The following is a 27,619-nucleotide window of genomic DNA, read 5'->3' on the forward strand; positions in this document are numbered from 1 at the left end:
GAGAACACTTACCAGAAAACAACTCAGATAAGGATACATCCGCAAGTAATAAGCGGAAAGAACCGCCTGAGACACAAGAGATGCCCAGAAGAACTAAAAGACAGACGGTTAGAAAAGACTACCGCAAGATGAATGAACCAGACTTCAAGGATGACGAGAATAATAAAGCTAAGTCATATGAAGTCAAAAACGGTGAACTGCCATTGCCAGAACTCACAGAGGAAGATATAGTCTTGATAGCGATGGTAGAAGGAGGACACATTGAACCCAATGAGCCAAAGAACCTAAGAGAAGCACAGGCGTCAATTGATTGGCCAAAATGGGAGGAAGCAATACGAGCCGAACTTACCCAGCTAAACGAAATGGGTACTTGGGAATTGGTAGAACCACCCGAGAATAGGACACTCATCGGAAACAAATGGGTCCTGGTTAAGAAAACAAATAAAGAAGGCGAAGTTATTAAATATAAAGCAAGGTTAGTAGCGAAAGGATACTCACAAATTCCCGGTATGGACTACACAGATACTTTCGCACTGGTAGTACGTCTTGAGTTGATTCGATCGACAATGTCTGTTGCAGCTGCCCTAGATTGGGAAGTTGAGCAGATGGACGTAAAAGGAGCGTATTTGAACGGCACCTTAACAGAGGAGGTGTACATGGTCCAACCGGAAGGGTATGAAGACGGTACAGGAAGAGTGTGCCGACTTCGAAAGACCTTGTATGGATTGAAACAATCTGGACGTGAGTGGAACATTGAATTAAATAGTCGTCTAACAAAGATAGGATTTAAACGTACCAAGTCGGATCCATGCGTTTATATAAGACAGACCGAGACAGGCACACAGATCATAACAGTATGGGTAGATGATCTACTCCTGTTTGCTAATAATCCCGATCTTATGAGTCAGTTAAAGACGCAGTTAAAAGAGATATTGGACGTTACCAATCTAGGAGAACCTAAGAAAATAGTAGGAATTGAGATAACAAGAAACCGTGCCGAGAAAACAATTAAGTTGTCTCAAGCACGGTACATAGACTCAATCCTGCAAAAATATGGTCTCCAGAACTGCAATGCAGTAGGTATGCCCATGGATCTGAAAGTCATATTAGAAAAAGAAGATACCGACACAAAAGGCGAGCGTAGTAATAGTTATGCCTCATTAGTTGGATCTTTAATGTATCTTGCAGTGGCGACACGTCCTGACATCGCGTATGCGATTCAGAGATTGAGCTCTTTTACTGCAAATCCTGGACTAACACATTGGTCAGCGGCAAAACGGGTATTAAGATATCTAGCAGGGACTAAAGACCTCGGAATTAAGTATCGAGGAACCGATTCCACAAACGCCAAAGTCAAATTTGAGGGATGGACAGACGCAGACTATGCTAATGACATCCGCGATAGAGTCTCAGTATCAGGATACGTATTCAAGCTAAGTGAAGGAGCCATTACCTGGAGTTCCAAGAAACAAAATGCCGTCTCACTATCCTCAACAGAGGCAGAATATACAGCAATGGCATATGGGGCGAAGGAAGCGGTATGGCTTTGATACTTGTTTGAAGATTTGAATTTGGCCCAAGAAGGACCAACAATCCTATACGGAGACAATATGGCAGTGTTAGCGATAGCTCGAGACCCTCAATATCATGCGAGATCAAAACACTTTGATGTAAAAAATCATTACATCAGGAATAAGATTCGCGAGAAAATAATACAAGAGACATACTGTCCTACAGAAAGGATGATAGCAGATGTACTCACAAAACCGCTAGCTAAACCATCACATCAGAGACTCTCCAACATGATGGGCATGTCTCCAGATTGAGGGGGAGTGTTGTGACATAGCAATCAGCCGACATGGTTCGTGCACTTCCTAGCGGAGTTACGAGAGCATCTGAGTGGCGGAGTAGTTAGTTGATATAATAGATAAACGGAATCAGCCGAATATATTCTGCGCGCCACGAACTCCTATTATCGTCGCTGTTCCTACTAAGCCCGGAACCTAAATCTTAAGATATCAACCTCTTAATATTGTGAACAACGCTTCATTTTTGTATGCCTGGTACAATTGGTTTGAACACTAGTACTAGCTACCTCGTCAACGTCATGGTTGGCTCTACGTAATATCGGTACCGAAACTTCCATCGACATCCCGCTAGTAATGTCGTGGGAAAGGAGTGGATACAAGTCATCGAAAGCTTAGAAAGTCATCACATCGGATCCGGGGCCATCGCAACTTGAAGTTGTCCACTACTACGAGTCGCGTATTACGCGACAAAGAGAACGAACTCTACTTGTCATCCCTTGTATTATCCAGAGGGTCCACTTTAACATGTCTATTCTCCAGCATCTTGACCAGTTGACGTCTGCTCCTGGCGAATATGCTGTTCAGAACTTCAATGATACCAAGCGACTAGACGACTGGATAATGTCTGTTGCATGTCGATCATGTCTTTTGAATCAAATAAAGACTCACATTAATTGTCTAGGCCCAAGTCGTTCGCGAGTCCAGGTACTCTATCCGACTGACATGACCTCAACCGACGAACTCACCACACGTAGATGTCAATGACAATCTAGAAAAGGATTTTCGAAACTCCATTATGGATGTATTCATCACTGGTCAGAAATTGTCGGTATCCACACCTGAGCACCTAATAGGCAGATTGTCAAGGTTAGTGTTCCTGGGCTCGTCACGTCCTTCTACAGGAGCCTCATGATCATGATACGTAGCAAACCAAAGGAGGTTCTAGAGCATATTTCTGGTATTCTGTCGACTACACTCTCCGATGATGCCATATCAGGCGAGCTTGCTGATCTGGTTGGCTTTGACGACATCGAAATTGTTGCAGAATTGCTCGCTTCTAGATCTTACTTTGTGAACGCAGTCAGTAGTGATCAAGTGCATCACATTCAATGACTCACATCACTTAGTTATCTGGACGAGACAGAACGACATTTGAAAGCTCGACCTCAGAGAAAGCAAAAACAGGCGGTTAGTGCTGTCCAATATAATTATTCATCACTAATGCGTGGTTCAGCTGTGGTTGCCAGCCTTGCTCCGCAGGATGTTCGTCGCCGCCTGGAAGAGACTCTCAGGGCGAATGCGTCTCGTCCTTTATTTACTGGTGTGGCAGTAAGTTCATCTGCATCCCGACGCGAGTCCTCGCTCAAAATATTCAGCAAGAAGCTCCAGAAGTGCTTCCACATGTGTACTCTTCGTCTATGATGCAAGGCGGCTCGCTTTCACAATTCGGTACCAAGTACGCACGTCCACTCGGAACTACAACACATGACTACGAGGTCGGTTACAAATGCCTTACTTGATCCCATCTGCTCATCAATGAGTCAGGAATATGAGGAAATCATCATTCCTCCTGCCAAAGTCGTTCCACCCAGGAAATCCGAAAGGCTCATTCTTGTTAACGAACTTGATGATTTGGCTAGAGGATCGTTCCCTGTATGCAGCCCACCATTTACCTCCAATTTTTTTTTATCAAACCATTTCTTTCAGGGATATTCTTCCCTAAATCGCATACAGTCTATTATCTATCCAACCGCTTATGAATCAAATGAGAATATCTTGGTTTGCGGTGCGTTTTCCGGTTGTGCCGCGTGGTTTTTAGCACCTTAACGGCGATTGGACAGCTCCTACTGGTGCTGTTAGCTTATTCTAGGCGTCGCCCTTGAACTGTAGCTTATGGAACTCATATTACAGGGTAAAACCGATATCGCGATGTTAACAATCCTTCGGGTTCTCAACCAGCACCGATCACCTATCAGTCCATCATCACCTCTGCATGCTTCGATAGATCGCAATGCCTTTCAGATTATCTATGTGTGAGCTTCCAGTAATGTTTTGCTTACAATAAAGCGTCCTGACTTTTGAAAACATAGTGCACCTATGAAAGCTCTGGCTTCTGAGATCGTTCGAAAGCTGGGGAAAAGACTGAAGTGGCTATCTATACAAGTCAAGGAATTGACAGGGATGGGAATTCTCTGCGATACATGCACCGCCTGATAATTTTCTGTCTAGGTGACATGCAACTGACAAAATCTGAAATTGCCGAAACCCAAGTCATAGTCACCACACCTGAAAAATGGGACGTCGTAACTCGAAAGCCCACTGGTGAAGGAGAGTTGGCTTCAGTATGTCTCCATATTAGTTCCTGTTCTGTCACCTGTCTGACTGTCTTTTGTATGTAGAAGTTGAAGCTTTTGATCATTGACGAGGTACATCTTTTGAATGAAGAACGTGGGGCTGTCATCGAAACTATCGTTGCGCGCACGTTACGACAGGTACATGTTTGTTCTCTTAGGGTGAATTTGTGGCCAACTCATTTGTAGGTTGAATCAAGTCAATCTATCATTAGGATAGTGGGGCTCAGTGCAACGTTGCCAAACTATCTGGATGTCGCCGAGTTCTTGCAGTTTGTTTGCCCACATTATTCTTCTCTAGATCAATCAGACTCAACTCATAATCAGCGTGTCCCGATATAAAGGACTCTTTTTCTTTGACTCTTCCTTCCGACCGGTACCTTTGGAGCAGCACTTCATTGGAGTTCGAGGAAAGCCTGGAAGCACACGGTCTAAAACGAACCTTGACCGCGTCACGTACGAGAAAGTTTCCGAACTAGTACAACAGGGACACCAAGTAATGGTGTTCGTTCATGCGCGGAAAGAAACAGTGAAAGCGGCACAGGCTTTGAAGGATGCAGCGACAATAGATGGCACATTAGAGGATTACAACTGCGAGGAACATCCTCAATGGACATTTTTCCGAAGGAATATAGGAGATTCTAGGAACAAGGAGATGAAGCAACTTTTTGATCTTGGGTTTGGTATTCATCATGCCGGTATGCTGCGATCCGATCGAAACATGATGGAGAGGATGTTCGAAGCTCGAGCTATCAAGGTCAGTGGCATTGACGGGGAAATGACGCAGGCGGAAGCTAATATATCGGGGGAAGGTTCTTTGTTGTACAGCGACCCTCGCATGGGGAGTCAACTTGCCTGCTCATGCAGGTGAGGTATTTTTATTGTGTCCTTCATTCTTCTCTCATGAATGAGTCAAGTTGTAATCAAAGGTACTCAGTTGTACGACAGTGCAAAGGGATCCTTTGTCGATCTCTCGGTTTTGGATGTATTGCAAGTGTTTGGCCGTGCTGGCCGGCCTGGTCTCGAGACAAGTGGTGAAGGATACATCTGCACTACTGAAGACAAGCTCACACACTATGTTGATGCCATAACGTCACAGGTACGTTTATCCAGCCACGACGAACGATAAATGCTGAACGATCATGCAGAACCCGATTGAATCTCGGTAAGATGAATGATTGACTTTATGTCGCCATTTCTCTGACAAAAAGTAGGTTCACCTCAGGCATTGAAAACGCACTGAACGCCGAGATTGCTCTTGGTACGGTAACAAACGCCGACGAAGGTGTTCGATGGCTAGGATATACATATCTATATGTTCGCATGCGGAAGAATCCTTTCCTATATGGCCAGTTTTTTGGAGTCCTGTTTTATCATAGCAGCTGACACTTCATTTAGGGCTGTCTCTGGGCGATGTGGCAGAAGATCCCCGTCTAGGCCAGAAGCGAAATTTTCTAGTCATGACAGCGGCTCGAAGACTGGCCAGTGCGGGGATGATAAACCTTACTGAAAAAACTAGTGCGTTTTCGATAACGGACCTCGGCAGGATAGCGGCCAGGTACTACATTCGATATGCCTCCATCGAGGTCTTTAACAAGGAGTTCAAACCCAAGATGACCGAAGCTGATGCGCTTTCCATGCTCAGTATGAGTACGGAGGTGGGTGGTCTGGTTTGTGTCCTTGATGTCAGCTGACATTCAACGAAAGTTCGACCAAATGCAAGTGAGAGAGTCAGAAATGAAGGAACTAGAGCTTCTGATGAAGAAAGTTCCATGTGACGTGAAAGTGAGTAAGGTTTCTTGAGGTTCCAGTGCATCGCTAAGAGTTTTGGCACCAAGGGAGGGACGGATACTAGTCAAGGCAAAGTCAATATTCTCCTTCAAAGCTATATTTCCCGCCTTCCGGTCGAAGATTTTGCCTTGGTTTCCGACTCAGCATATGCAGCACAGAACGGAGGTCGCATTGCACGAGCTCTGTTGGATATAGCGATTAGCCGCAAGTGGGCTAGTGTGGCCTTGGTTTTCATGGGTATCACTAAAGCTATAGAGAAACGTCTTTGGCCATTCGACGAACCTCTTAGGCAATTCGATCTCAAGGCCGAGATTATATATGGCTTAGAGAATTCAAGAGAAGAGTACTCGCCCGCGGAACTAGCTTCCATGACTCCAGTAGAGCTGGGTAATCTAGTTCGCTTAAACGAACGGCACGGTCAAGCGCTCCGGACTGCAGCTCGGCAGTTCCCTACGGTCACGATGGCTAGCTCACTTCGACCGTTGGGGTCAAATGTCCTCAAGATTGTAATTTCGGTTACTCGAAACTTCGATTGGAACGTCAAAGTGCATGGCTCGGGAGAGCCTTTCTGGCTTTGGGTTGAAGATCATGAAGGCATCGAAATTCTGCAGTTTGCGCACCTTCTATTGCGGGAGTCGACAAACTCCCTTGATGTGAATTTCGTGGTTTCGATACCGACCGACATACCTCCCCCTTATTTTACCGTCAGATTTGTGTCTGATAGATGGATGGGGGCCGAAGATGAGCTCCATGTATCTTTGGATGGACTGGTTATGCCTGCTCCCTCTCATGGTCATACGCCTCGTTTGGATCTCCCATTTCTCTCCCGTTCTTCATTGTGCCTTCCTGTACTCGAAGATCTCTATTCAGCCCAACTCCGCGATTTCAATGCTATTCAAACACAAGTGTTTTGGAGTCTTATTAACACTTCGATGAATGTATTGGTATCCGCTCCCGTTAGTAGTGGCAAGTCCCTCATGGGACATCTAGCAATATGGTCAGTGAAGACACTCGTGGTCCGAATTTACTAAAGTGTCTATTGAAGGGCAACCCTACTCCTCCATCCAAGGTCCTTGGTGCTTTTCATTGTCCCAAACCGAACTCTAGCTGCCCAATCTCTCTTGGACTTCCGTGTCGTTTCCAGTGCACTTGACGTGACGGTCGAATCGTCTTCTGGGGAAGGTTGCTTTTCTCCCTGCCGGACCAGCACAATACGTGTCGTTACGCCGTCGGGGCTGCTCGAGGCTGTTGACCAGCGTAACCTCCGCCACGCAAACTATCCATCTGTTGTAGCGTGCGATAATTTGGAGCAACTTGATGCAACCTATGAACTTAGCATATCACTGCTACGACACACGACGCAAAATCATCCCACCCGATACGTCGGCTTGTCGACCTCTCTCAATGACCCCACGGACATCGCTTCATGGCTGGGTGTAGATCCCATGGCGCTCCACAGTTTTCGACCCACAGATCGAGATCAGTCGCTCACAATCACGTACCAAACCTTCACAATACCGCATTCAGCTGCACTGTTTAAGTCCATGTCGAAACCAGCGTACATGGCTATCAAAAGCGTACCATCCCGTGAATCTGCCATCATCTTCGTCCCTTCTCGCAGTCATTGCCGGACGGTGGCGCAAGAGCTCATCACACAGTGCGTCCTAAACACGGAGACAGAGAGGGGCTTCCTCCCCGAATTCGTACCTTCTCTTTACATTGAAGACTCTTCAGCACGGTTGCAAGACCCGACATTGGTTGATTTTGTGACGCGCGGTGTAGGGATCTTCCACAGCGGGATGTCAAAAGCAGATCGAAATCTTATTCTGGAGTTATTTGCTGAAGGCGTCGTTCGCGTACTTCTGGCGCCTCGCGATGCTTGCTGGATGCTGCCTGTCCGGGCGGGAGCCGTAGTGGTCATGGGCACCCAGTATGTTCATCTTGAGAGAGATGGCTCTGGGCCACAGCTGCGAGATTACAGTCTTGTTGACGTAGTCCAGATGCAGAGTCGGGCTGTGAGGCATGATGCTCCTGGCCACTTCTTCCTCTTTTGCCAGGCGGAGGTTGGAGAGACATTTTCCAAGTTCCTGGCTGAAGGACTTCCGCTTGAATCGGAGCTGTTGGATTCATCCGTGTTTGAGAAATGGTACAAGCAGAGGAGAAGAGACGGGTTCATCAGGAACAAACAGGATGCTGTTCAAGCACTCTCCTTCACACTGCTTGCGCGAAGGCTGGTCACCAACCCGGTGTATTATGACATGGAAGCGGGCTCGCAAAATGAAGTCCTCTCCCGCATTGTTGACAGACTTGAAGAATCCATTCTATAACTATGTACGAAAAACTCCACTAGGCGTATATCTCCATAGGGACTCCGATAGCGCATGTACATCTCTACACAAGATACTTCGCCAAACCTTGCAAACGCTCCCCAGCCTTCCTAAGTGTCTCCTCATCCTTGCAGAATGCAAAACGCGCAAAGTTCTCGCCGATGGTGCAATGCTCCTCACAATAGAACTATGCAATTGCATGAGTAATAGTTCAACCTTAAAGTGTACTGACTTACCTCGCTGACAGGGATAGATGACACACCAATTTCAAGTGCGATAAACCAACAGGCCCTGAGCCGTGGCTGGTTAGAACGAACAGAGTAAAAATGGGTACACATACTTGAAATCGCGTCCTCGCCCTTGAACTGACTCTGGGAAGGGGTAGTCCTCAGGGAATTTGACACGTGAGATATCCTGCAGATGAAACGCGTCAGTTGGCTACTTCGTCGGTACAACCAGCACGTACCAGAAGCACGAAGTAGCTTCCTTCGGGATGACTGTATTTCATACCAAGCCTATCGAATGCGCTAAGGAGTATATCACGTCGCCCCTGATACTCCTTAAGCTGATTTTCGAAGAAACCACGTTCCGTGGCTTGCTCGAGTCCAGCGGCGGCAGCCTCTTGTAGCGGAGAGTTTGAACAGAACACGATTCGCGTGCAGGCGGCGAGGGTGGGAAAGATGATGGACGGCGGGCCAATTAGCCAGCCTACACGCCAGCCTGTGGCAGCGAACGCCTCTGGCACATAACGTAAGATGGACCTCTACGGCTGAATTATCAACTCACTGCCAGCAGACAACACAGTTACCGTGCGGTCCCACATGCCTGGTAGCGTGGCAAAGCGGACGTGCTCCTTTCCGTCAAAGACGAGGCAGTCATACTGGAAGGCGATTAATTGTTGCACAAAACTTCTAGCAACACGAACAGGAAACATACCACTTCATCTGCCATCACTAGAAGATTGAATTCTTCTGCGAGAGCAGCTATCTTCTCCAACTCTTCTCTCGTAAAGACTTTGCCAACGGGGTTATGAGGGGTATTGATGATAATAATTTTTGCTTTTGGAGTGATAGCACGGCTGTAAGGTTTTAAATAGAATTCTTGATCCAAGAGATCGGTCTACATACCGCAGTTCATCAAAGTCGATCTTCCAGTTATTATTATTTGGTGTCACACCGTCTGTTTGAGGATGAAGGGGGACGTAGACGGGCGTTCCACCGTTAAAGGTGACGGATGGCAGATATTGATCAAAGAAGGGCTCGAACATGATCACTTCGTCTCCATGCTCAAGGAAGGCGGTGAAAACGGAATACTGTCCTGTAAAAACCCTAAACGACAGATTGATAGAATGAAAGTAGACGAACCTTGGTTTGCTCCACTTGTTACGAGAATCTCAGTCTCGACATCGAGATCTCTATTAAAGGACTTCTCATAAAAGTTTTTAATGGCGTTCCGCAGACGAATGCGCCCCTTTGGGTGCGAGTAATGGTTAGGCAAAACGGAGCTGAGAGCTTCATCTGCGGCATCTGTGACCCATTTTGGGGGCGGGAAGTTCATATACCCTTGGCCAAGATTGATACAGTCTGCGGGGAGGTTCGCCACACTAAAGAGGATCGATGAACTAGTACCCAATCATTATTACAAGATATAGATGTTACTTGTAGATTGACCACACGTCTTGCGCTAGCGCCCGACCACCACGAAGTCGTGAGGAGAAGGAAATGAGGTTGGAGCGATCGCCATCGAGGGCCCCCTTGCCACTGCTCTGAACCAAACTTCCACTGACGGATGTCATGAAACGGTATTGAGTGATGATATTAGGAGAACGTGAAGAAAGTCGGCGTTGAATGGTACGAAAAGTTGAGAGTTTCAACGGAGTCATACTATCTTTTCTATTCACTTTATTAGATCACGGCGGGTGCAATATATATCCCCTCCTAATTAAAAACGCCATTATAAGCACATCATGTTGAAACTGAGTGATGGAAACGAAACATTTCCACAATATTGAAACACACCTCCAAACTTCCAGTGAAGATGTATTTTTAGAGAACTACGTTTGGACCGTCAATCGCACTGGCAAGTATTGGCAACTATCTCGACGTTAACGACCAACCGTTACTGGTAAATGGATAGTCTACACGTGCACGTCAGATACACTCACTCCTTCAGTTGTCCCCAAATATGGCAATTAATTCCCACAGTAGTGCCATCGGAAACATCGAGCATTAGTGGTACGGGCAGAAACGCGTTACTTTGATCCATCATGGCCACTACAGAACTGGGAAAGCCTCATTTAGGGACTATCGAGGAGTGCGCATTTTTTATTGCCTTTTGAACGCGTCCTTGAATATTGACAATTGTCAGGTCTTGCTTGTCTGATACACAGTTATCCCGAACTGCCAGCGACGTTTCTGACCAGAGTGACGAAGAAGGATTTACATACCCTGAATCAGACTCGGAAGAGGAGGAATTTGTTTACCCTGGTATCACTGAAGAGACTGCTGCTGTCGCTAGTGGAGGGAGGCCACCTTCCTCAGAAGAAGTGGCAACTTCCAATACGGATCCGGAAGCAGAGGAAGAACAAGTGCCCGTCTCACTTCCTATGGTGCCGGTGGATGTAATTACATCTCCAGTATCTCCACCAGCTGCACCAACCCAACCTCATCCATCTCCTGCTCAGTTGGAGGCTTTGTCTGCGGCCGCTTCTTCTGGGGACCTATCTCTTTTGAAGAAGCTCTTTCAGACGGCTTCGCAAGGCGGTCAAGTTGAGGCCTTTTCACTGTCAAATGATGCGTCCTCTCGAACAGGCTTCACTGTTTTGCATACCGCAGCTAGTCGAGGTTACTTGGACATTGTCAAGTGGTGTAAGCGATGATTTTCATTACTCTTTATATGTACTCAAGTCACTGTCGCCTCAGTGGTTGAAGATTGCGGTGCAATTCCAGATCTAGAGGACCGCGAAGGAGAAGTAGGTGAAGATATTTAGTCCACACACACCGACGCTGACATGGTCACAAGACTGCTTTACACAAAGCCGCTCTTCATGGCCACCTACCAATCATTGCATATTTACTACCAGATAGAGCAGACGTAAATGCTCGCGATGCTGATGGCTGGACAGCTCTCCACAACGCCTGTTCAAAAGTATGTCCTACTGATACCATCATCGTCGGGTTTCCTGCGAAGAATCTTACGTTTATTGTATCTTAGGGTTATCTTGATATTGTGAGATGGTTATGCGAGCATGGAGGTATTTCTAGTGTGGACGTTCAGAGTAAAGGTGGATGGACTCCTCTCAGTATGCGTTCAAAAATTTTGTTCCCTACTTTCTCAAACGCTTTGCCAGTGAATGCGGCGTCAAAAGGACACTCGCCTATCGTGATATATCTACTTACAAAGCAAGAAGCAAATCCCCTTGTCCGGAATATTTGGGGTGAGACTGCATATGACGCTGCTGCTGCCGTGTTCGAGGTATGGATATGTGGGGTGCGTTCACTTTCTTAATTATTGTAAGCGTTTCCTCAAGTCTCCCAGATCCTGCAAAAATCAGAAGCAGAGCGATGGCGCGGAACAACTGTCCCATACAACCCTCTCGCGGTGCACACGACCGTTCCCTTGATCCTTTACGAGAACCAGTGCCTGGATGTACGGCTGAAAACGTTGGCAGTGTCTGGTGGGAAGCCAAAGTGGTCACACTCTGGCCTTGGTAAGCCCGGCCGGCGTGCACTCTTCGAGTTGAAACTGCCTTCCCCAAATGACGCGGGCGCCAAACTAGTTACTGCCTGGCGTAGTGGTGTCCAGCTTCCACTGACTGAAGATCCTTGGACATTACCAGAACCAAGCTCCAGGGACAGGCCCTCCACTGAAGACACCGAAAGAAGTCACTTCTGGCTGTGAGGACCAGCAGGTTATTTTTATGAGCATATTTGTTAATCCGTCTTTTAGGTCTGATTGGACATTGGATTACCCTGGGGTTGATGTGGAGGCAGCCTGGCAATATGCACAGGACTTTTCCTCACCCGATGAAACCTGGACTGCCGAACCGCCTCCTCAGCTTCAGCGTTTACTGAACGGGAGTGGACTCATGACAGCTAGCTTGGGTACTTCTTCCAGAAGCCACAGCCGTACAAGCAGTAGTAGCTCGGTGACCTCTGTATCTGCGGCCGCACGCGCTCCGACGTGGGTCAGACGCAGACGCTGGGTCCGCGTGATGCGTCGTAGGCTTGACGTCCCGCCTCTACCGTTCCAGGAGCCAGATGGTGTCATGTACCATCTTGCACTTGACGGCTCTCTCGTCCCGTTCACCCAGGACGACCAGAGCGATTTTGGAGAAGGCGAAGGACAGGAACTCGGGACGATGACGTCCACGAGACTGACATCCGCCCAGGACTATGTCTCTCGTGCCCGGTATCTGGTCGGAACTCAACGGGATGCTGTCGTCGGCGGGGAGACTTTATCTGCTGTCGAAGCAAGGCGTGCCATTGCCAAACTTGAGCGTGCAACTACTGAACTGCGACAGGGCATTCTTAGTAAGCCTTTTAATACAGTCTCTTGATGCATCATTTAATCAGATGTTATCCAAGGCGATGATGATACGGAACGAAAAACTCAGGCCGAAGTCCTACTCAATGCTTACAGCAGAGAGCTCGAGCGTCGCCGACTCGCAGCTGGTAATCAAAGATTGCTCATCTCAGGTCCAGATGACGATTATATGGAAGATGACGACGACGACGAAGAGGAGTTCCGCTATCCTGGTTATACGCCTCCAGGCGCGTCTGCCAACCCAGCTTCTACGGAATGCATTTCCCGTCCTTCCGTTTCTCGTCCACCTACAGATTTGACTTCTCACCTCTCTCAAGCACCTGACTTCCGCGTGCCCACCCATGAAGCACCTCAGAAAGTTTTAAGTCCCAGGTGGACTGCCCCGACGCCTTACCAAGTCCATGCGCAATGGGAAAGAGACGATATGGTTTCCAATTGTAATGATTGTCGTCGGCGGTTTGGATTTCTTTTAAGAAGAGTGAGTCTTACTACGTCGAGTTTTTTTCAATGATTGATTTGTAATCCTTCCCAGCATGTAAGATTAACCGCTGCCCCACTTATTCTTCCGTTGTCTGACCTTTTGTTAGCATTGTCGCAAGTGTGGTCGGATTTTTTGTGACCGTTGCTCTTCTCATCGAGCACTCCTCGATCCTTCCGTCATTGTTCGTGACCCTGTGTTCCCGGAATCTGCGGCATCCTCTTCAACTCAGCGTGTCTGTCAAGGATGTAACGATGAGATCAATGCCAGTCTCCCCACCAGATTCTCAGGCTCCACCTCGTCCACCATGGAAAGAATCGTAGTCGATCAAAGAAGACTCATGACCCCTGGACAGCTCCACAGGCAGGAGTCTAGTTCACAACTAAGCGACCTTGCAGAGTAAGTCCGGGTCCTTGTTGGCACCATAACTTGTTGGTGATGATGGCGACGATCCCAGGTGCCCTGTGTGCAGCACTAGTCTTGCAGATCTCGGACTACCGGCAGAACAAGAAGCCCACGTGAAGATTTGTCTAGAAGGAGACGCTGGGACAACACCTCAAGCTGCTAAATATCTGGTGTATAAGTTGCCTGGCGAAAGCGCACTTCTGGGTGTCGAATGTAAGTTTTGTTTTATTGCTCTTGTGCGACCATGATGCGAGCAGTTATGGTTCCACAGGTGTCATTTGCCTAGAGGAGTTTACAGAGGGTATGCAGATTTTATATCTCACAAGAGTCAAACAACTGACGTTGTAAATGCAGGCGCTGTTGTAGCGAGGCTCAGCTGCTTCTGTAGTTTCCACAATGGTCCGTGAGCACTTGCTTTCCGTAAGCAACAGACATGCTGATCAATGCTCAATCTAGCTTGTTTGTCCTCGTGGCTGAAGAAAGGTAGAAGCTGCCCCATTCACGCGCGGTAGAGGAAAGACGCGCAGAATATCTGTTGTCATACCCAGTTCTGCTGTTTGGTTGATCGAACGCTCTTGAATCGCATGTACACTCATGCACACTTTCTCTAACGACACATAATACGACTACAAGTAAAATAGTGCATATCTCACATATTATATGGATTATGCTATACATGTCAATCACCATCCCTGGGTTCGAAGAACGTGCTGTATCGCGCTCTGCTCTCATCAACTCGAATAATGCTAGAGAGTTCTTCATGGTCCGGTTCGATAATGTCTTGACCTTTGACACCATCATCCTGGTCGTCTTCAAACCATGTTGACGGGTCTTCATCGTCATCATCATCATCATCCATATCGTCTTCGAGGTCAGAGTCCGTCGGCTTATAGCTACTGTTCATTTGATTTAGAACTATCGTGAAGATTGGTGAGTAAGAAAACGCTCACATGAAGGCCCGCATCCGTGCATCCATTTCTGCTCTGGAAAGGACTTCCCCTCTGATTGGGAGCCCAATGCGCCTCTTACGTTCATCTGATCGTTGTTGTCTCGCTGCGTCTTGGACATGGGCGCGTTGCTCCAGCTCTATTGCTTCTTGTAAACTCAGGGAGCTAACCTGTTGAGCACCATTGGGCGCGATGGGCGCCTGGAGTGTCCCAAGGACTTATGAGCGATCGAAACTAATACATGTATTTACACTTACGTAGCGGGACAATGCCCTATGCTTGGCATCGATTACACGAGGCATGCGTGGTTGGTCGACAATCATGATCTCGTCGGCATTGATATTGGTCTTCTTAAGACCGTTGCGAATTTCCTCGACGCCCTCGAGTTCGAGCAGGCGAGATTCGATAGCTGCTTGCTCGGCCGAAAGGCGTTGTCCGAGGGCAGACGTACAGGCTGATCTAAAAGCATATGTGCACGAGGTTAATAGTGGAGCCACAGAGGCTACCATCATCACGAATTACCTGGGGGCAAAAATCCACGTACGACGAGTTTAACAATCTTGCATTCCGATCGTGCTGGTCGTGTAGCTCTCGCGCAGTCATTTGAGTGATGGGTTTGGGCTTGGGCTTGGGAGGTGCGCGAAAGCCTGGGAGCACCACGGTCTTCTTGGGACGCATTGGAGATGTAGGAGATTGCGGTTGGGGGCTGTGTGCGCGAAGGGGGGGCATGGTGTGCTAGTGAGGATGATACTTATTACTGCTCTTAGGCTATGAGCGACCGGCTTTATAGCCCGCTTAATCTAGCACGTTGCCATTTCGGGAATACCGGTGATACACAGCGAGTTACGACGTTGTACTAGCGGCTAACTAAGAGAGAGAACACATATGGCATATCCTGACAATCGTAGTTATTGTATTGCCCTCAAAGTTCATTACAATTCATCAGTCACACAAAATTTACAGCTTCTTGCATCGTTCTCACATAAACATATCTCCCTGTCTCAAGGTAAGCATCTACAATGGTTTTACTGCAGCATATACTCACGGCTCCAGGGGGCATAAACTCATCATTATCAGGATCTCTTGAATTCCCGCTTCCTGGAGGTCCACGTCGGGGTCTCCCGTTGAAACTTGGGTTGAAGGGGCCAGGATTTGGTCCTATCGGATCAAAACGAGCACCCGGTGGGGCTCCCATAGGAGGGAGATAGCCGTCTCCACCCCATGGTCCTCTCATCTCCTGTCCCCGGTTACCTCTCATACCAAATATTGGGTGATCTGGACCAACAAACATCCCGTCTCCTCCATTGCCGGGGAATAGTGAAGGAGGCTGGAAAGGGTTGATACCACCAAAGGGATCAAGGTCTCGACGACCGATCTCCAGCGGATTACGGGGTCGTAAACCGGGCGGTAAGTGGTATGGCTCATCTGGATAAGGTGGCGACTCTGGTCGTGGACGAGCAGGAGGGGGATTCTCCGCGCGTGGAGCAGGCCCAGCATTGCTAGATGAATCCTCAGTTTCTTCGATATACCCTTCTTTGCGCAGTCCCGGAATAAGTTTCTGTATTATTTTGAGCTTGAGCTGAGATATGAAATCCGTGATACGGTTGGACGAAATGAAGCCGTGGACCAGCGGCGGAGCGTCTGACTTGGCTGCGTCATAGGGGTAAAACGACGGTGAGACAAAATCGTTGGTTGCAACATCCAGAGACGCAGACTTGTCACTCTAAAATTCTAAATTTAATATTACTATTCGAATCCATAGAAGCTGACGCACTTCGACAGCAATTGCGCTGATCAACGTACGCTGGCCGAGCTTGATGACCTTCACAACAAACTCAAGACCGCTTTGGTCATGCCTGTAACGGAAGGTACGATCTACCAGTCCTTTGGTGTTCCAATCATCAGGGAAAACGTTGTTAGGGTGCTCCTTCGCAGAAGATGTGTCATCTGTTGCAATTAAACGAAACGAAAGTGCAGAAAAGGCTGAGTGGACAAGCGCTGCCAAACCATCATGAGGAGACGTCAAGGTCCTGTTTGTCGATGGTAGTAAGTTAAGAAGAAGTCCAACAAGTGCTGAAGGGTCCAATACGTTGTTAGCCATGAATTAAGTCTTGCAGGTAGTGTGAGCAAGCAAGATAATCTTGGGATGATCGCGGCTTACCTATTAGTCAAGACCTTCCAGAGCTAACAAGACCAAACAACACTTACTTCAAGACCACCACCACCAAGTCGTTGTATACAAGCATGGTGCGCAGGGATAGATCATATTCCCCGGACACATCAAACAAAAGGGTAAGACCATCTCATCGTTCACCCCGGTCTCCTTCGCCGACCAGGCGGAATACCCAAAGACCTAGCAGGAGATACGACGACGAACGTGACAATAGAGAACGTGATCGCCCGAGAGACCGGGATAGGGAACGTGATAAAGACCGTTATCGTGACGACAGGTACCGCGATGATAGACACAGAGACGACAGGCGCCGCGACAGTTACAGAGATGACAGAAGAGATGACCGTCGGCGCTCTCGTTCAACAGACCGCAAAGACCGGGACAGGCGTCCGCTTTCTCCTCCTCTAAAACCTCAAGCAGCCGTAGGTGCTACGCAAACTCCCCCACCTGAAGATGAGAAACTCAAGGCGAAGAGGGCAAAGCTGGAGGCTTGGAAGAAGGACCGCGAAGCTAAGAAGGCTCTTGACGAGGCTAAAGTCAAAGCCATGGCTCTTGCAGGCAAATCTGCACCAGGTGAGCACAGTTTAATTTGAGTGGCACTTCATGATTTCACACCACTTGATCCACGCCTTACTAGTTCCTGCCCCGACCACAACGCCCGCCAAACCTGGGACTTCTCTGAACCGTGCAGCCCTAACAGGTCTTGGGCTCAAGGGTCTTCCTCTCAAACCTGAAGTTCTAAAAGTATCAAAGGGTGCTGCGGCCATGGACGATTCAGACGAGACCAAGCAGCGGAAACTTGAGACCCTTGGCGAAATGCCTGCCGTCGACATGACAATGGCTGATGGAGAAGCTAGTGTTGGCGACCTGGAAGTTGACGACGACGACGAAGAGGCGAACAGGATGGACCAGGCGATTAAAAGCAAGGCTGCAGACGCCATGGAAGAGGACGAGGACGCGATCGACCCCCTCGATGCCTTCATGTCGAATGTATCGGTTGAAGTGAAGAAAGTCGACGAGGAAGACTTGAAGAAGATGAATGGTGGCAAAGGCATATCTTCTAAACCTCTCGCCGAACGTATGGGTGATGATGGAGAGGATGAAGTCGTAGAGGCCGTTATTGTGGAAGACGAGCTTGACACCACTGACCTTAATCCTGAAGACATACTTGCCCTTGCGGCAAAGAAGGCAAAGAAGAAGGATATCGCCGCTGTCGATCATTCTCGTGTCAAATATGAGCTCTTCCGGAAGGAATTTTATGTTCCTCCTCCAGACATTGCTGCTATGACAGACGAGGAAGCTGACCTCTTGCGACTAGAACTTGACGGCATTAAAATCCGTGGCATTGACTGCCCGCGGCCAGTGACCAAGTGGAGTCATTTTGGCCTTCCAGCCAGCTGGTACGTATCAACTACTTTTCCATGTTCAGTCCTTGGCTGACGTATTTCAAAGTTTGGACGTCATCAAACGCCTTAATTATATGGCACCAACCGCCATTCAAGCTCAAGCTATCCCTGCAATTATGTCTGGTCGCGACGTCATTGGTGTGGCAAAGACAGGTTCAGGGAAGACCATAGCATTTCTCCTTCCTTTGTTCCGTCATATCAAGGATCAGCGGCCCCTGGAGCAGATGGAAGGCCCTCTTGCCATTGTCATGACTCCTACCCGCGAGCTGGCAGTGCAAATACATCGAGAATGCAAGCCATTCTTGCGGGTGATGAATCTTCGCGTATGTTTCTCGTGTTTTTGATCTATCTATAATATCTTATCCTGCATCATTAGGCTGTGTGCGCATATGGTGGTTCCCCGATCAAGGACCAGATTGCTGAGCTGAAGAAGGGTGCAGAGATCATCGTATGCACACCTGGTCGCATGATCGATCTCCTCACTGCCAATTCTGGCCGGGTGACAAACCTTAAGCGTGTCACTTATGTGGTTCTGGACGAAGCTGATCGGATGTTTGACATGGGTTTCGAACCTCAAGTCATGAAGATCATCAACAACATTCGACCTGACCGCCAAACAGTGCTCTTCTCTGCGACGTTCCCAAAACAAATGGACTCTCTCGCAAGGAAAATCCTACAGAAACCTCTTGAAATCACTGTTGGCGGGCGTTCTGTAGTCGCTGCGGAGATCGAGCAGATTGTCGAAGTGCGTCCCGAGGAGTCCAAGTTCAATCGACTCTTGGATATCCTGGGGCAGATGTACAACGAAGACCCTGAGTGTCGCACTCTCATCTTTGTCGACAGACAGGAAGCTGCCGATAACCTGCTACGCGACCTTATGCGCAAAGGGTACTTGTGCATGTCCCTGCATGGAGGCAAGGATCAGGTTGATCGTGACTCTACCATTGCCGACTTTAAATCCGGAGTTGTTCCCATCGTCATTGCCACTTCTGTCGCTGCCCGTGGTTTGGATGTCAAACAGCTTAAGCTTGTTATCAACTTCGACGCACCTAATCATATGGAAGACTATGTTCACCGTGCTGGTCGTACGGGGAGAGCGGGCAATAAAGGCACATGTGTTACATTCATAACTCCTGAACAAGAAAGATACTCTGTTGATATCTACCGTGCGCTCAAGGCAAGTAATGCAGCTGTTCCGGGTGAGCTTGAGGAACTGGCCAACGGTATGTTTCGCTTTATTGTATTCGTGATCTATGCTTATCACGTCGTCAGGCTTCTTGGAAAAGGTCAAGTCTGGGAAGGCGCAAGTCGCCGGCTCAGGATTTGGTGGAAAAGGTCTTGATAGGCTCGACAAAGAGCGTGAGGCTAAAGATCGAGCAGAACGAAAAGCCTACGGTGAACCCGAAGAAGAGAAGGTAGATGAAGCTGCTGTCAAGACCCCTACCGCTGCTGGCGATGATATGACATTCGGCAACTTCAAAGTCGAAATCAAGCGCGGCCCCGCTCCCGATTCTTCGAAGGGCTTACTTGGAGTGGCCGGAGCAGCTGCAGCTGCCAGGCGACTCGCACATGCAAAGGAAGAAGAGAAACTTCAGGCGTCACTTAAGGCTGCTCAAGACGCTGCTGCGCGTGCAGGGAAAGACACAGCCGCGCACAAGCAAGCCCTCAGTGTCATGGCAAAGCTGAACGCACAGATGAAGGCAACGAGGCTGGTCTTGCAGTCTCAGATCCAGGCAGACGAAAGTGGTCTCAGGAAAGCAAACGTCGACTCTACAGACTTCCACGCGATCATACCCATCAATGACTACCCACAGAAGGCCAGATGGAGGGTTACCAACAAGGAAACCATGGTTCAGGTGTGTTGTTCCCAGCTACGTGTTTGGTTTCCGGCCATATGCTCACATTTTTTCCCCTTCATCAGCTTATCGATATGACAGGCGCATCAGTTACCAACAAAGGTTTGTCCAGAAACATCACTGTTCAGTATCTGGATTTAACCTGATTGTAACAGGTATATATTACGAATCTGGGAAAGAGCCTCCTCTGGAAGGACCACCCAAACTCCATCTCCTGATCGAGTCCAACGAGGAATACAGAGTGAGCACGTTTCATCGCGCGTTACTTGGTGTGGTCAATTGATTTGACTCCCTTTTAGGTGGAACAAGCTGTGCGAGAGATCAAACGTTTACTCATCGAAGCGTCTGCTGCAGCACTGCAAGCAGAAATGCGGAATCCCACCGCAGTCGCGGGGAGATACAGCGTTGTGTAAAGTTCCGGGCGTTAATTTGGTCGCTGCTTCGATGTATGGTGTTATACAGCCCCGACAGTTGCCTGTTAAGTAGCACTTGGACTATGTAGATATATTCATGGCTAACGTGCTGCTGGCGAGTTTTTTCGGTGATATGCACTTAAAGAACAGATAGCAAGCGAGGAATTACCTGTGTTCAGGTTTCATAAGAACCTTCGCCTCCATGTTGATGTCGACACCTTAATTTAGCCTTTGTACTATTAATAAACTCTACCACGGACTAAACCTTTCATATCGCGACATCGAAAAAGTGCTCCAACTCAATCAAACTCGAGTTCAACAGAGGGATACATGTGGCCTGATACAATTTTAAAAGGACGAGCCAATATCTTTGGCTCATCTGATGTAGCTTCCTTAGAAAGTCCTACGGCTGCATGCGGCTGGTGTGGCTAATCGAAGTGAGTAAGAGGTACATGCGATATGATTAAAACATTGCACGTCGAAGATTTGGAACTTCGAAGTACTGAGCAATCGTGGACCGAGATCATAATACTAGCGGTATCCTACAGCGATTATTTATGCTCTCAGACAGACGAAAATACAACAGATCAAAGATAGAAAAGTGCTGACTAGTCGTCCTAGGGGCTTTCCCGCAGCGATGGCGGGCGAGTCAACGAAAGTTCCAAGTTCGATGCCATTTTCACGATCTCTTCCTCCAGCTCGGCTATCTTGGTGCGCCTATAATAATCATATTAGCTTAGAAGCCGCTAGTTCAACTCGAAGTACATACTCTTGGTTTGATCGCTCTCCAAACTGGAAAGCCTGGGATAATCCCAGTCCACTCTCACTCAAATGCTTCTTGCGCTCTGTCTCCTTCGCAGCCATGTCATTCAAGCTGGGCAATATTCGATCGTACTCGCGTTTGAGCTACACAATAGTCAGCTAAGATCCAAACCCACGGTAAGAATAATTACCAGTGATGTCCGCGCAGCCAGCGATTGCTCGTCGTACCTGCCCGCCCCAACGATCTCCGCCTTCATCCTCCGTAATTCTTCAAACCACTTTGTCTCATATTCACTAAGCTTCGGCGATGCTTGCTGCATAAGCGTCTGCAGTCTGTGATCCAGCCTCGATGCCAGCGCCCTGTATGCTTCCCGTATTCTCTCAAGCCGCTCTTTGACTGCGCTTTTCCGCGAGGTGCTCAGCTGTTCAATGATATCAAGCATCGCACTACACTTCTGTTGTTGCCGTTCAAATTCCTTCGCCTGCAGTTCGGCTCGTACTTCTGTGGCTTTGTATGCGAGGATAATTTCGTGGATCTGTGACGTCAAGCCTTCAATTGTTGAACCCAGATATCGCAATGTTTCAGGGGTGAGCACGAATTCTGTTTTGATGTTTGGGATCCCGACCGCGATGCGAGGATTACTAGGCAGTCCAGAGGGACGCGAAAGCACTGGAGGTGGCACGAAGGGCTCCGTGCCTAAAAGCGAGATATATGACGATGGCCCTTCAATGGGCACAAGAAAATCCTCCGCTTCAGAAGTTTTATCTTTGTCAGGAAGATCAGGAGCTGTCCGAGAGAGAGAAAGATCGGTACGAAGGTTGAGGGGGAAGGATGTGAAACGGAAGACGGAGGTAAGGATTAGAATACTGTATGAGAGATAGACGTCGTTTGGCACAGATATAGCAATAATCGGATTGGAGCATCTATTGACTGGTGAGTCATTAAGATCGTGGAAGCTTGCTCATTCGCATACCTTCGGTCCACTGAATAGGTATTCAGCAAAGGCACGACATGCGTGCCTGCCGACTTTTGCAATGCTTGATTCAATGCAACACCGTCGTCATCATCTGCACGGAGTCCGCTGGTGAGACATTGCAGTAGGTCTCCAAAATCAAGGACATGGACGCCAAAAGCATGGTAGACGTAGACAGTATCGTCATGTATCGGATCCATCAATAAGACAGGGTAGTTTGCTTGAAGGAGGTCGAGAATGGATGTGCCCAATGAACAAGGATATGTCTGTTTCAGCATCGAAATCAAGCCCAAGTCTATGCACTCGTAAACTGCTAGCATAGGCAAGTCCTGAGATTTATCCTGGAGTCGCATGCATAAGCAGCAATGATACAACAAATTCGACAACAAACCTGTTTGCTCTCCCACCGTGCTTCAACTTTCTCTACGTCTAGACACACATCAACTTGACCGTCTTGATGAGTGATAATGACAACCCCAAGACGCTCAGTCTCGCCTGCATCTTCATCGTCATCATCACGAATGAAAGCAATATACGCGATGTCCGTTGCATCACCGCCTTCACTGTCTTCCAATGATCGAGGCGAAGGTTGGAGGAGGAAAGGCCCCTGACGCATCGGTTGGCTTTTGATGCTCATGGGAGGGTGCATAGAGAAGGAGCGAGAGATTGCCGGGTACACAGTCCCCGGTGGAAGTTGCTTCAGTAAGGCTGTAACATATTTCCGCTGGTAGTCGTAGAGCGTCGAAAGGGCTGATATCCCACTAGATGTTCCCTGAGATAGAAACTCCTGTTTGGCGGAAATGAAACACTCCAGGGCGTGGACGTAAGACGATGGTACAGATCTTAGAATCGATTAAGAAGCAGTGTTACACGAGAGATGATAAAACTTACGCGTTTTGGGGCATGTAGGGGCATATAGCATAGATGTCCCCTGACCTCATAACGGCATAGACGGTGAGCGGGCCCCAATCTGCTTTTCCCTTTCCTAGAGTGAATGATGCGACCTCGCGTTCGGCTGGATCTTCAGCCAGATATGACTTCGAGGTCTTCTTCTCGGGAACAAAGGACAGAACTTGTTGGGGCTCTTCAGTATCAACCGAAATGTCATACTCTCTGAAAAAGGTGAGTGATATACTAAACTGATCGTTGTAAACCCGACCTTAGTTTCCCATCGACAGTCATGACCATAAGAGTGGATCCTGCTTCGCCCCATGGGTGCCATTCGATCTTGGCTATGGGGGCAGATGAATGCGAATGATGATAGAAAAATCCTACTTGGATTGACCTTTGCAAATGGATTAGGTTGACATTCATACAAAAATCGCTCGCTTACTTGCAGTCCACAGAAGAAGGCACAAGCTTGGAATAGCCAGCGCGAGGGAGGACCACAACTGCAACCTGGTATGCTCCTGCCACAGCTATGAGCTTCCCGCTTGGATTTAGTGCGAGTTGGTGGATCCCAAATTGGATATTTGGTGTGTTCAAGACCTTCTCTGGCGGTGAGTCGCGACGAGGATTGTCAGAATTGGCACGTACTTTGAACGACTTGTTCGTACTCCTCCCAAGCTTAGAGTCAGAAAGAGAAGTTATCCTCAGTTCGCATCCAGCAGCTACGATTAGATCAGAGTCCTTGAGGACCATAACCTGACGACGTCCTGACAGGGGAAGTTCATCGTCCGAAGACCCCTCCAGCATAGATTTCTTCAGTGTATTCGTAGAAAGTTCCAGCGACTCCTCTGACTGTCCTGTTGGTCCTCCATAGCCTTTTGGAAGCGTAAATATCGGATGTCCTTCCAGCATTGTGCTCCAATCATCTTGGGTCATAGTTAATACTAGTCGCGTCGGTGAAGAGGGAGTGAAGACGAACCGGCTCAGAAACGCGCCTGACCTGGTTCGGTTGTTCTTTCCCACGGGCTGACGCGCTCAAGCTTGCGCGTACGAAGACAGCTCACTTGCATACTTACTACCATGACTTCCATCGGGACAGGCTACGATCTTTCAGCTAGTACATATTCACCAGATGGCCGTATATTTCAGGTGAAATCGTTGAAACCCGTCGAACAGTGCGATGTTCTCAATCTTATCACCCTAGGTCGAATACGCCAACAAGGCGGTAGAGAACTCAGGGTATCTAAGCTTTCTTTCAGTACTTTAATTGATACTAATGATCTGCTCCGTTAAATCAGCACTGCTGTCGGTCTACGCGTCAAGGATGGTGTCGTCCTTGCTGTGGAGAAGCTTATACACTCCAAGCTCCTTGTCCCAGGAGCTAACCGACGCATTCAAACAGTAGACAAACATATAGGCATGGTGAGTGCCCTGTCAAATTTCTCAATGGGCTCATGTACGATGTCTGCTTAAGGCATCTGCTGGTCTTCTTGCCGATGGCAGGAAAATATCACAGCTGGCTCGTGACGCAGGGGCTCAGACTCGAAAACAGTGGAGAGAGCCTTTAACTGTGAAGGTGATCAGATTACGCTGGAACGTCAGCATGTTATACTCATCCACTATCGCCAGGCCCTGTCAGATTCTGTAAGCTGGAATGCCCAAACCTATACGTTGTACTCGTCTGTCCGCCCGTTCGGCGTCAGTACGATCTTTGGTGGCGTCGACAAGAGTGGTCCTTCACTGTATATTGTTGAGCCTAGTGGTGTTTGCCTAGTGAGCGCATTGCAAGTCAAACCATCTCGATACTGATAATATGCCAGGGATATCACGGTGCAGCAGTCGGTAAAGGCCGTCAGCTGGCCAAAACCGAGCTGGAGAAGCTTAAACTATCAGAACTGTCGATGCGTGAAGCTGTTATGGAAGCTGCAAGGATGTACGCTGTCCGTCACCTGTGTTCGCATTTCTCACCTAAATACTTCACCGCAGAATATACCTCGTCCATGACGACAACAAAGAGAAGGAATTTGAACTAGAGATGACTTGGGTTGGTGTTGAGTCAAACAACCTTCATTTACCTGTACCAGACGACCTCCTCGAAGAGGCAAAGAGGAAAGCTAAGGAGACATTAGAGACCTTTGAGTAATTCGGACAATAGTACGCTTGATATCATCGTTCCTCAACTCGCTCAGAAAGTTTTGTGTGAAGGAGCCAAACATTGAGTGGTGTCTATACAATTTGCTCTAGCTCGCGAGCGTATGCCAGGTTTGCTGCAATGAGCTTCTGCGTTGGAATCTCTACTTGTTCATCATTCTTCTTTGCAAATGTTATCATGCCAGCCGTCAGATCTACCTGCCAACCGCGCTGTAAATAATATCAGCAAGGAGAGTTCCGGGGACTTTAAAGTGGCTACCTGTTGGGCAAACACCAATAACCCAGACTGTGAGGGAAAGAATAGCAGGGTTGCAGCGTCCTTCAACGGGAGGCTATCATACGCCGACTCCTCGCAACTGGCAATCTCATTCCTGGCAATAACCCTCAGTGACGTTGATCAGACCAGCAGAAAACAGCTCACCGAATGGTGCCCATAAGACTGTCTACAAAGAATTTATACTCTTCAGCCGGTGCTTCCTCACGGGCATTCCACACTTTGCTGTAGCTACCCTCCATGAGCCAGCGCTCGAGATTCACTGGATGTCTGATATATGGATTTGTGTTGATCTCATCAGCAGGAAGTGGAAGTGATTCGAGGGTGGTGTGGAAATCAGCAATGCGATTTTGTGTGAGCAGACGGATGAGGTTCAAGCCCCGGACTGCGAATTCACGCTTCGATGGAGGGAGGCTTGATCTGATGCCTGTGAGGAAAAGCTAATCTGGGTAGAAGATTTATACATGCCTGAAGTCCGTGTAGAAAGTGTGCAGCTGGGAGAAATATCTATCAAACGAAGGGACGTCTTTCGCTCTTATACTCCAGAAGACACCGATTTCGAGGATATCACCTGTCCCGCTGTCATCATATAGCACATCACAGAGCGTTCTGACGTACGAGCAACGACCAAGTCATGGAGATTTGTTTCTCCTTGGGGGATCAATAGACCTGCTTCTATCAAACCAACCTAGCATGAAGTCAGTCATGCATGCACAAAGCTTTGGATCAACTTGGTCACACCTTTAGCTGAGCTAGCAGCGTCCCGCATTTCTTCAGATCTGACGGTCGCGCATCAAATGCACGCTGTAGCTCGTTGTATAGTGTAGCCAATTTCTGAGAAGCCATTGTGAATATAACAAAAGTTACGAGTTCGATGAATGGAAATCAGAAACAAGTAAGTAGAGAACACGCGTCCAGACGCGTCAGCGCTACTTAGCCACTCAGCCACAACTCAAGATTGTCATTACACTTCTTCATAACACACGACGACAACGACAGCAGCATGGATCGCATCGACATGAACAGGCTCAAGAGTGGAGAGGTCAATCTCGGGGTATAAGCGTTCAAATTATCATTCTATTATCGTTAATGTATGCCATTGGCAGACCTCTATCATGGCAGTTCAGTTCGACAAGGGCGTCGTTATCGGCGCCGACAGTCGTACAACGACTGGAAGCTACATCGTGCGCACTCTTACCCGCTCACTGTTCATTTACTCATCTCTACAAACCAAAGGCCAACCGTGTAACAGACAAGCTCACGCATGTCCACGATCGGATATACTGCTGTCGCTCAGGATCTGCAGCTGATACGCAAGCAGTCGCAGACATAGTACATAACTACCTGCAGCTATATACGTACGTCTTCATATCTCAACAGTGTCGAATTTGCTTGTACTGAACACTATTAGACAAATCCACGGCGCCCACCCTCCAGTTTCATCGGCTGCGGGCATGTTCCAGGATATTTGTTATGATAATAAGGATGCTCTCAGCGCGGGTATCATCGTTGCTGGATGGGACAAGGAGGTTGGTCCAAGTGTATATAACATTCCTCTAGGCGGAGGGCTTTTCCGCCAGCCGTGGGCCATTGGAGGTGCGTCTTGCATGTTTCATGTTCGACACCGAGCCAGTTATATCATGTTTTCAGGCTCTGGCTCAACATATGTATACGGTTACTGTGATGCTACATACCAAGATGGGTGGGGACGGGATGAGACCGTCGAATTCGTGAGAAACAGTGCGTGCTCGAAAACATCACTTTTCTGCCTTTTGTTTAATTGTTTCGCATAGCCCTTGCACTTGCGATGGCAAGAGACGGTTCATCAGGAGGTGTCATCCGCATGTGCGTGATCACGGAGGACGGTGTCGAGCGGCTCTTTGTTCCCGGCGACAAACTCCCTAAGTTCTGGGAAGGTCGTGAGGTGTTGTCAGGGCCGGTGAAAAAGAGCGTGGAACAGACCGCAATGGCTATCGAGTAGATGTGTAGATTTATGCAAAATCACAACACCTTCTTCCCACAAGTGGGCATTCTGATTAATATTGCTCGTAATTAAATGTCATGGCTGAG

General features: G+C 48.2%; 10 protein-coding genes across 10 annotated transcripts; 5 read left to right on the forward strand and 5 right to left on the reverse strand.

Annotated features, from left to right (window-relative positions):
* Window positions 1-3,029: 3,029 nt before the first annotated feature.
* Window positions 3,030-8,277, forward strand: DFJ58DRAFT_713164 (Sec63-domain-containing protein; the record flags this gene model as incomplete). Its single annotated transcript, XM_041383910.1, has 17 exons — window positions 3,030-3,137; window positions 3,185-3,304; window positions 3,354-3,461; window positions 3,516-3,587; window positions 3,720-3,841; window positions 3,899-3,955; window positions 3,988-4,150; window positions 4,208-4,300; window positions 4,349-4,431; window positions 4,487-4,916; window positions 4,972-5,026; window positions 5,077-5,251; window positions 5,374-5,521; window positions 5,542-5,817; window positions 5,867-5,944; window positions 5,998-6,947; window positions 7,020-8,277. The coding sequence occupies 17 exons, from the start codon at window positions 3,030-3,032 to the stop codon at window positions 8,275-8,277; spliced, it is 4,296 nt and encodes a 1,431-aa protein (XP_041250187.1).
* A 64-nt stretch (window positions 8,278-8,341) lies between these two features.
* DFJ58DRAFT_836311 (PLP-dependent transferase) lies at window positions 8,342-10,072 on the reverse strand (the record flags this gene model as incomplete). The annotated part of the gene is made up of 9 exons (XM_041392293.1): window positions 8,342-8,464; window positions 8,514-8,568; window positions 8,618-8,691; window positions 8,744-9,015; window positions 9,064-9,157; window positions 9,214-9,355; window positions 9,405-9,594; window positions 9,642-9,898; window positions 9,936-10,072. 9 exons carry the CDS (start codon window positions 10,070-10,072, stop codon window positions 8,342-8,344), a joined length of 1,344 nt encoding a protein of 447 aa, XP_041250188.1.
* Window positions 10,073-10,543: 471 nt separating this feature from the next.
* Window positions 10,544-14,112, forward strand: DFJ58DRAFT_836312 (uncharacterized protein; the record flags this gene model as incomplete). The annotated part of the gene is made up of 13 exons (XM_041392294.1): window positions 10,544-10,590; window positions 10,645-11,144; window positions 11,184-11,248; window positions 11,299-11,424; window positions 11,491-11,578; window positions 11,627-11,766; window positions 11,815-12,173; window positions 12,226-12,809; window positions 12,852-13,300; window positions 13,410-13,699; window positions 13,758-13,918; window positions 13,977-14,006; window positions 14,060-14,112. 13 exons carry the CDS (start codon window positions 10,544-10,546, stop codon window positions 14,110-14,112), a joined length of 2,892 nt encoding a protein of 963 aa, XP_041250189.1.
* On the reverse strand, window positions 14,082-15,401 carry DFJ58DRAFT_675830 (uncharacterized protein). Its single transcript, XM_041383108.1, has 4 exons — window positions 15,197-15,401; window positions 14,910-15,111; window positions 14,656-14,852; window positions 14,082-14,601 (listed from the first exon to the last, which is right to left on the reverse strand). Exons 1-4 carry the CDS (start codon window positions 15,379-15,381, stop codon window positions 14,385-14,387), a joined length of 801 nt encoding a protein of 266 aa, XP_041250190.1. The 5' UTR covers window positions 15,382-15,401; the 3' UTR covers window positions 14,082-14,384.
* A 34-nt stretch (window positions 15,402-15,435) lies between these two features.
* On the reverse strand, window positions 15,436-16,783 carry DFJ58DRAFT_903384 (PI31 proteasome regulator N-terminal-domain-containing protein). The gene is made up of 3 exons (XM_041394859.1): window positions 16,427-16,783; window positions 15,698-16,375; window positions 15,436-15,648 (listed from the first exon to the last, which is right to left on the reverse strand). The coding sequence occupies exons 1-3, from the start codon at window positions 16,751-16,753 to the stop codon at window positions 15,631-15,633; spliced, it is 1,023 nt and encodes a 340-aa protein (XP_041250191.1). The 5' UTR covers window positions 16,754-16,783; the 3' UTR covers window positions 15,436-15,630.
* On the forward strand, window positions 16,702-20,791 carry DFJ58DRAFT_757706 (P-loop containing nucleoside triphosphate hydrolase protein). The gene is made up of 9 exons (XM_041388220.1): window positions 16,702-16,769; window positions 16,821-17,398; window positions 17,463-18,225; window positions 18,278-18,554; window positions 18,608-19,454; window positions 19,504-20,087; window positions 20,153-20,189; window positions 20,243-20,328; window positions 20,387-20,791. The coding sequence occupies exons 2-9, from the start codon at window positions 16,897-16,899 to the stop codon at window positions 20,498-20,500; spliced, it is 3,210 nt and encodes a 1,069-aa protein (XP_041250192.1). The 5' UTR covers window positions 16,702-16,769; window positions 16,821-16,896; the 3' UTR covers window positions 20,501-20,791.
* Window positions 20,792-21,117: 326 nt separating this feature from the next.
* On the reverse strand, window positions 21,118-23,931 carry DFJ58DRAFT_713170 (uncharacterized protein; the record flags this gene model as incomplete). The annotated part of the gene is made up of 9 exons (XM_041383911.1): window positions 21,118-21,217; window positions 21,270-21,406; window positions 21,454-22,186; window positions 22,237-22,577; window positions 22,628-23,078; window positions 23,128-23,349; window positions 23,396-23,521; window positions 23,570-23,724; window positions 23,773-23,931. The coding sequence occupies 9 exons, from the start codon at window positions 23,929-23,931 to the stop codon at window positions 21,118-21,120; spliced, it is 2,424 nt and encodes an 807-aa protein (XP_041250193.1).
* A 249-nt stretch (window positions 23,932-24,180) lies between these two features.
* DFJ58DRAFT_317013 (proteasome subunit alpha type-3) lies at window positions 24,181-25,356 on the forward strand. Its single transcript, XM_041379808.1, has 7 exons — window positions 24,181-24,273; window positions 24,329-24,363; window positions 24,423-24,546; window positions 24,599-24,700; window positions 24,754-24,897; window positions 24,945-25,057; window positions 25,111-25,356. The coding sequence occupies exons 1-7, from the start codon at window positions 24,205-24,207 to the stop codon at window positions 25,265-25,267; spliced, it is 744 nt and encodes a 247-aa protein (XP_041250194.1). The 5' UTR covers window positions 24,181-24,204; the 3' UTR covers window positions 25,268-25,356.
* DFJ58DRAFT_757710 (SAC3/GANP/Nin1/mts3/eIF-3 p25 family-domain-containing protein) lies at window positions 25,317-26,480 on the reverse strand. Its single transcript, XM_041388221.1, has 6 exons — window positions 26,291-26,480; window positions 26,168-26,237; window positions 26,018-26,120; window positions 25,697-25,969; window positions 25,535-25,646; window positions 25,317-25,485 (listed from the first exon to the last, which is right to left on the reverse strand). Exons 1-6 carry the CDS (start codon window positions 26,393-26,395, stop codon window positions 25,351-25,353), a joined length of 798 nt encoding a protein of 265 aa, XP_041250195.1. The 5' UTR covers window positions 26,396-26,480; the 3' UTR covers window positions 25,317-25,350.
* On the forward strand, window positions 26,481-27,619 carry DFJ58DRAFT_757712 (nucleophile aminohydrolase). The gene is made up of 6 exons (XM_041388222.1): window positions 26,481-26,603; window positions 26,656-26,733; window positions 26,786-26,907; window positions 26,961-27,145; window positions 27,200-27,289; window positions 27,343-27,619. The coding sequence occupies exons 1-6, from the start codon at window positions 26,553-26,555 to the stop codon at window positions 27,528-27,530; spliced, it is 714 nt and encodes a 237-aa protein (XP_041250196.1). The 5' UTR covers window positions 26,481-26,552; the 3' UTR covers window positions 27,531-27,619.

The sequence above is a fragment of the Suillus subalutaceus genome (assembly GCF_016647625.1).
Source record: "Suillus subalutaceus strain FC151 chromosome Unknown DFJ58scaffold_4, whole genome shotgun sequence".
NCBI classification, from domain to species: domain Eukaryota; kingdom Fungi; phylum Basidiomycota; class Agaricomycetes; order Boletales; family Suillaceae; genus Suillus; species Suillus subalutaceus.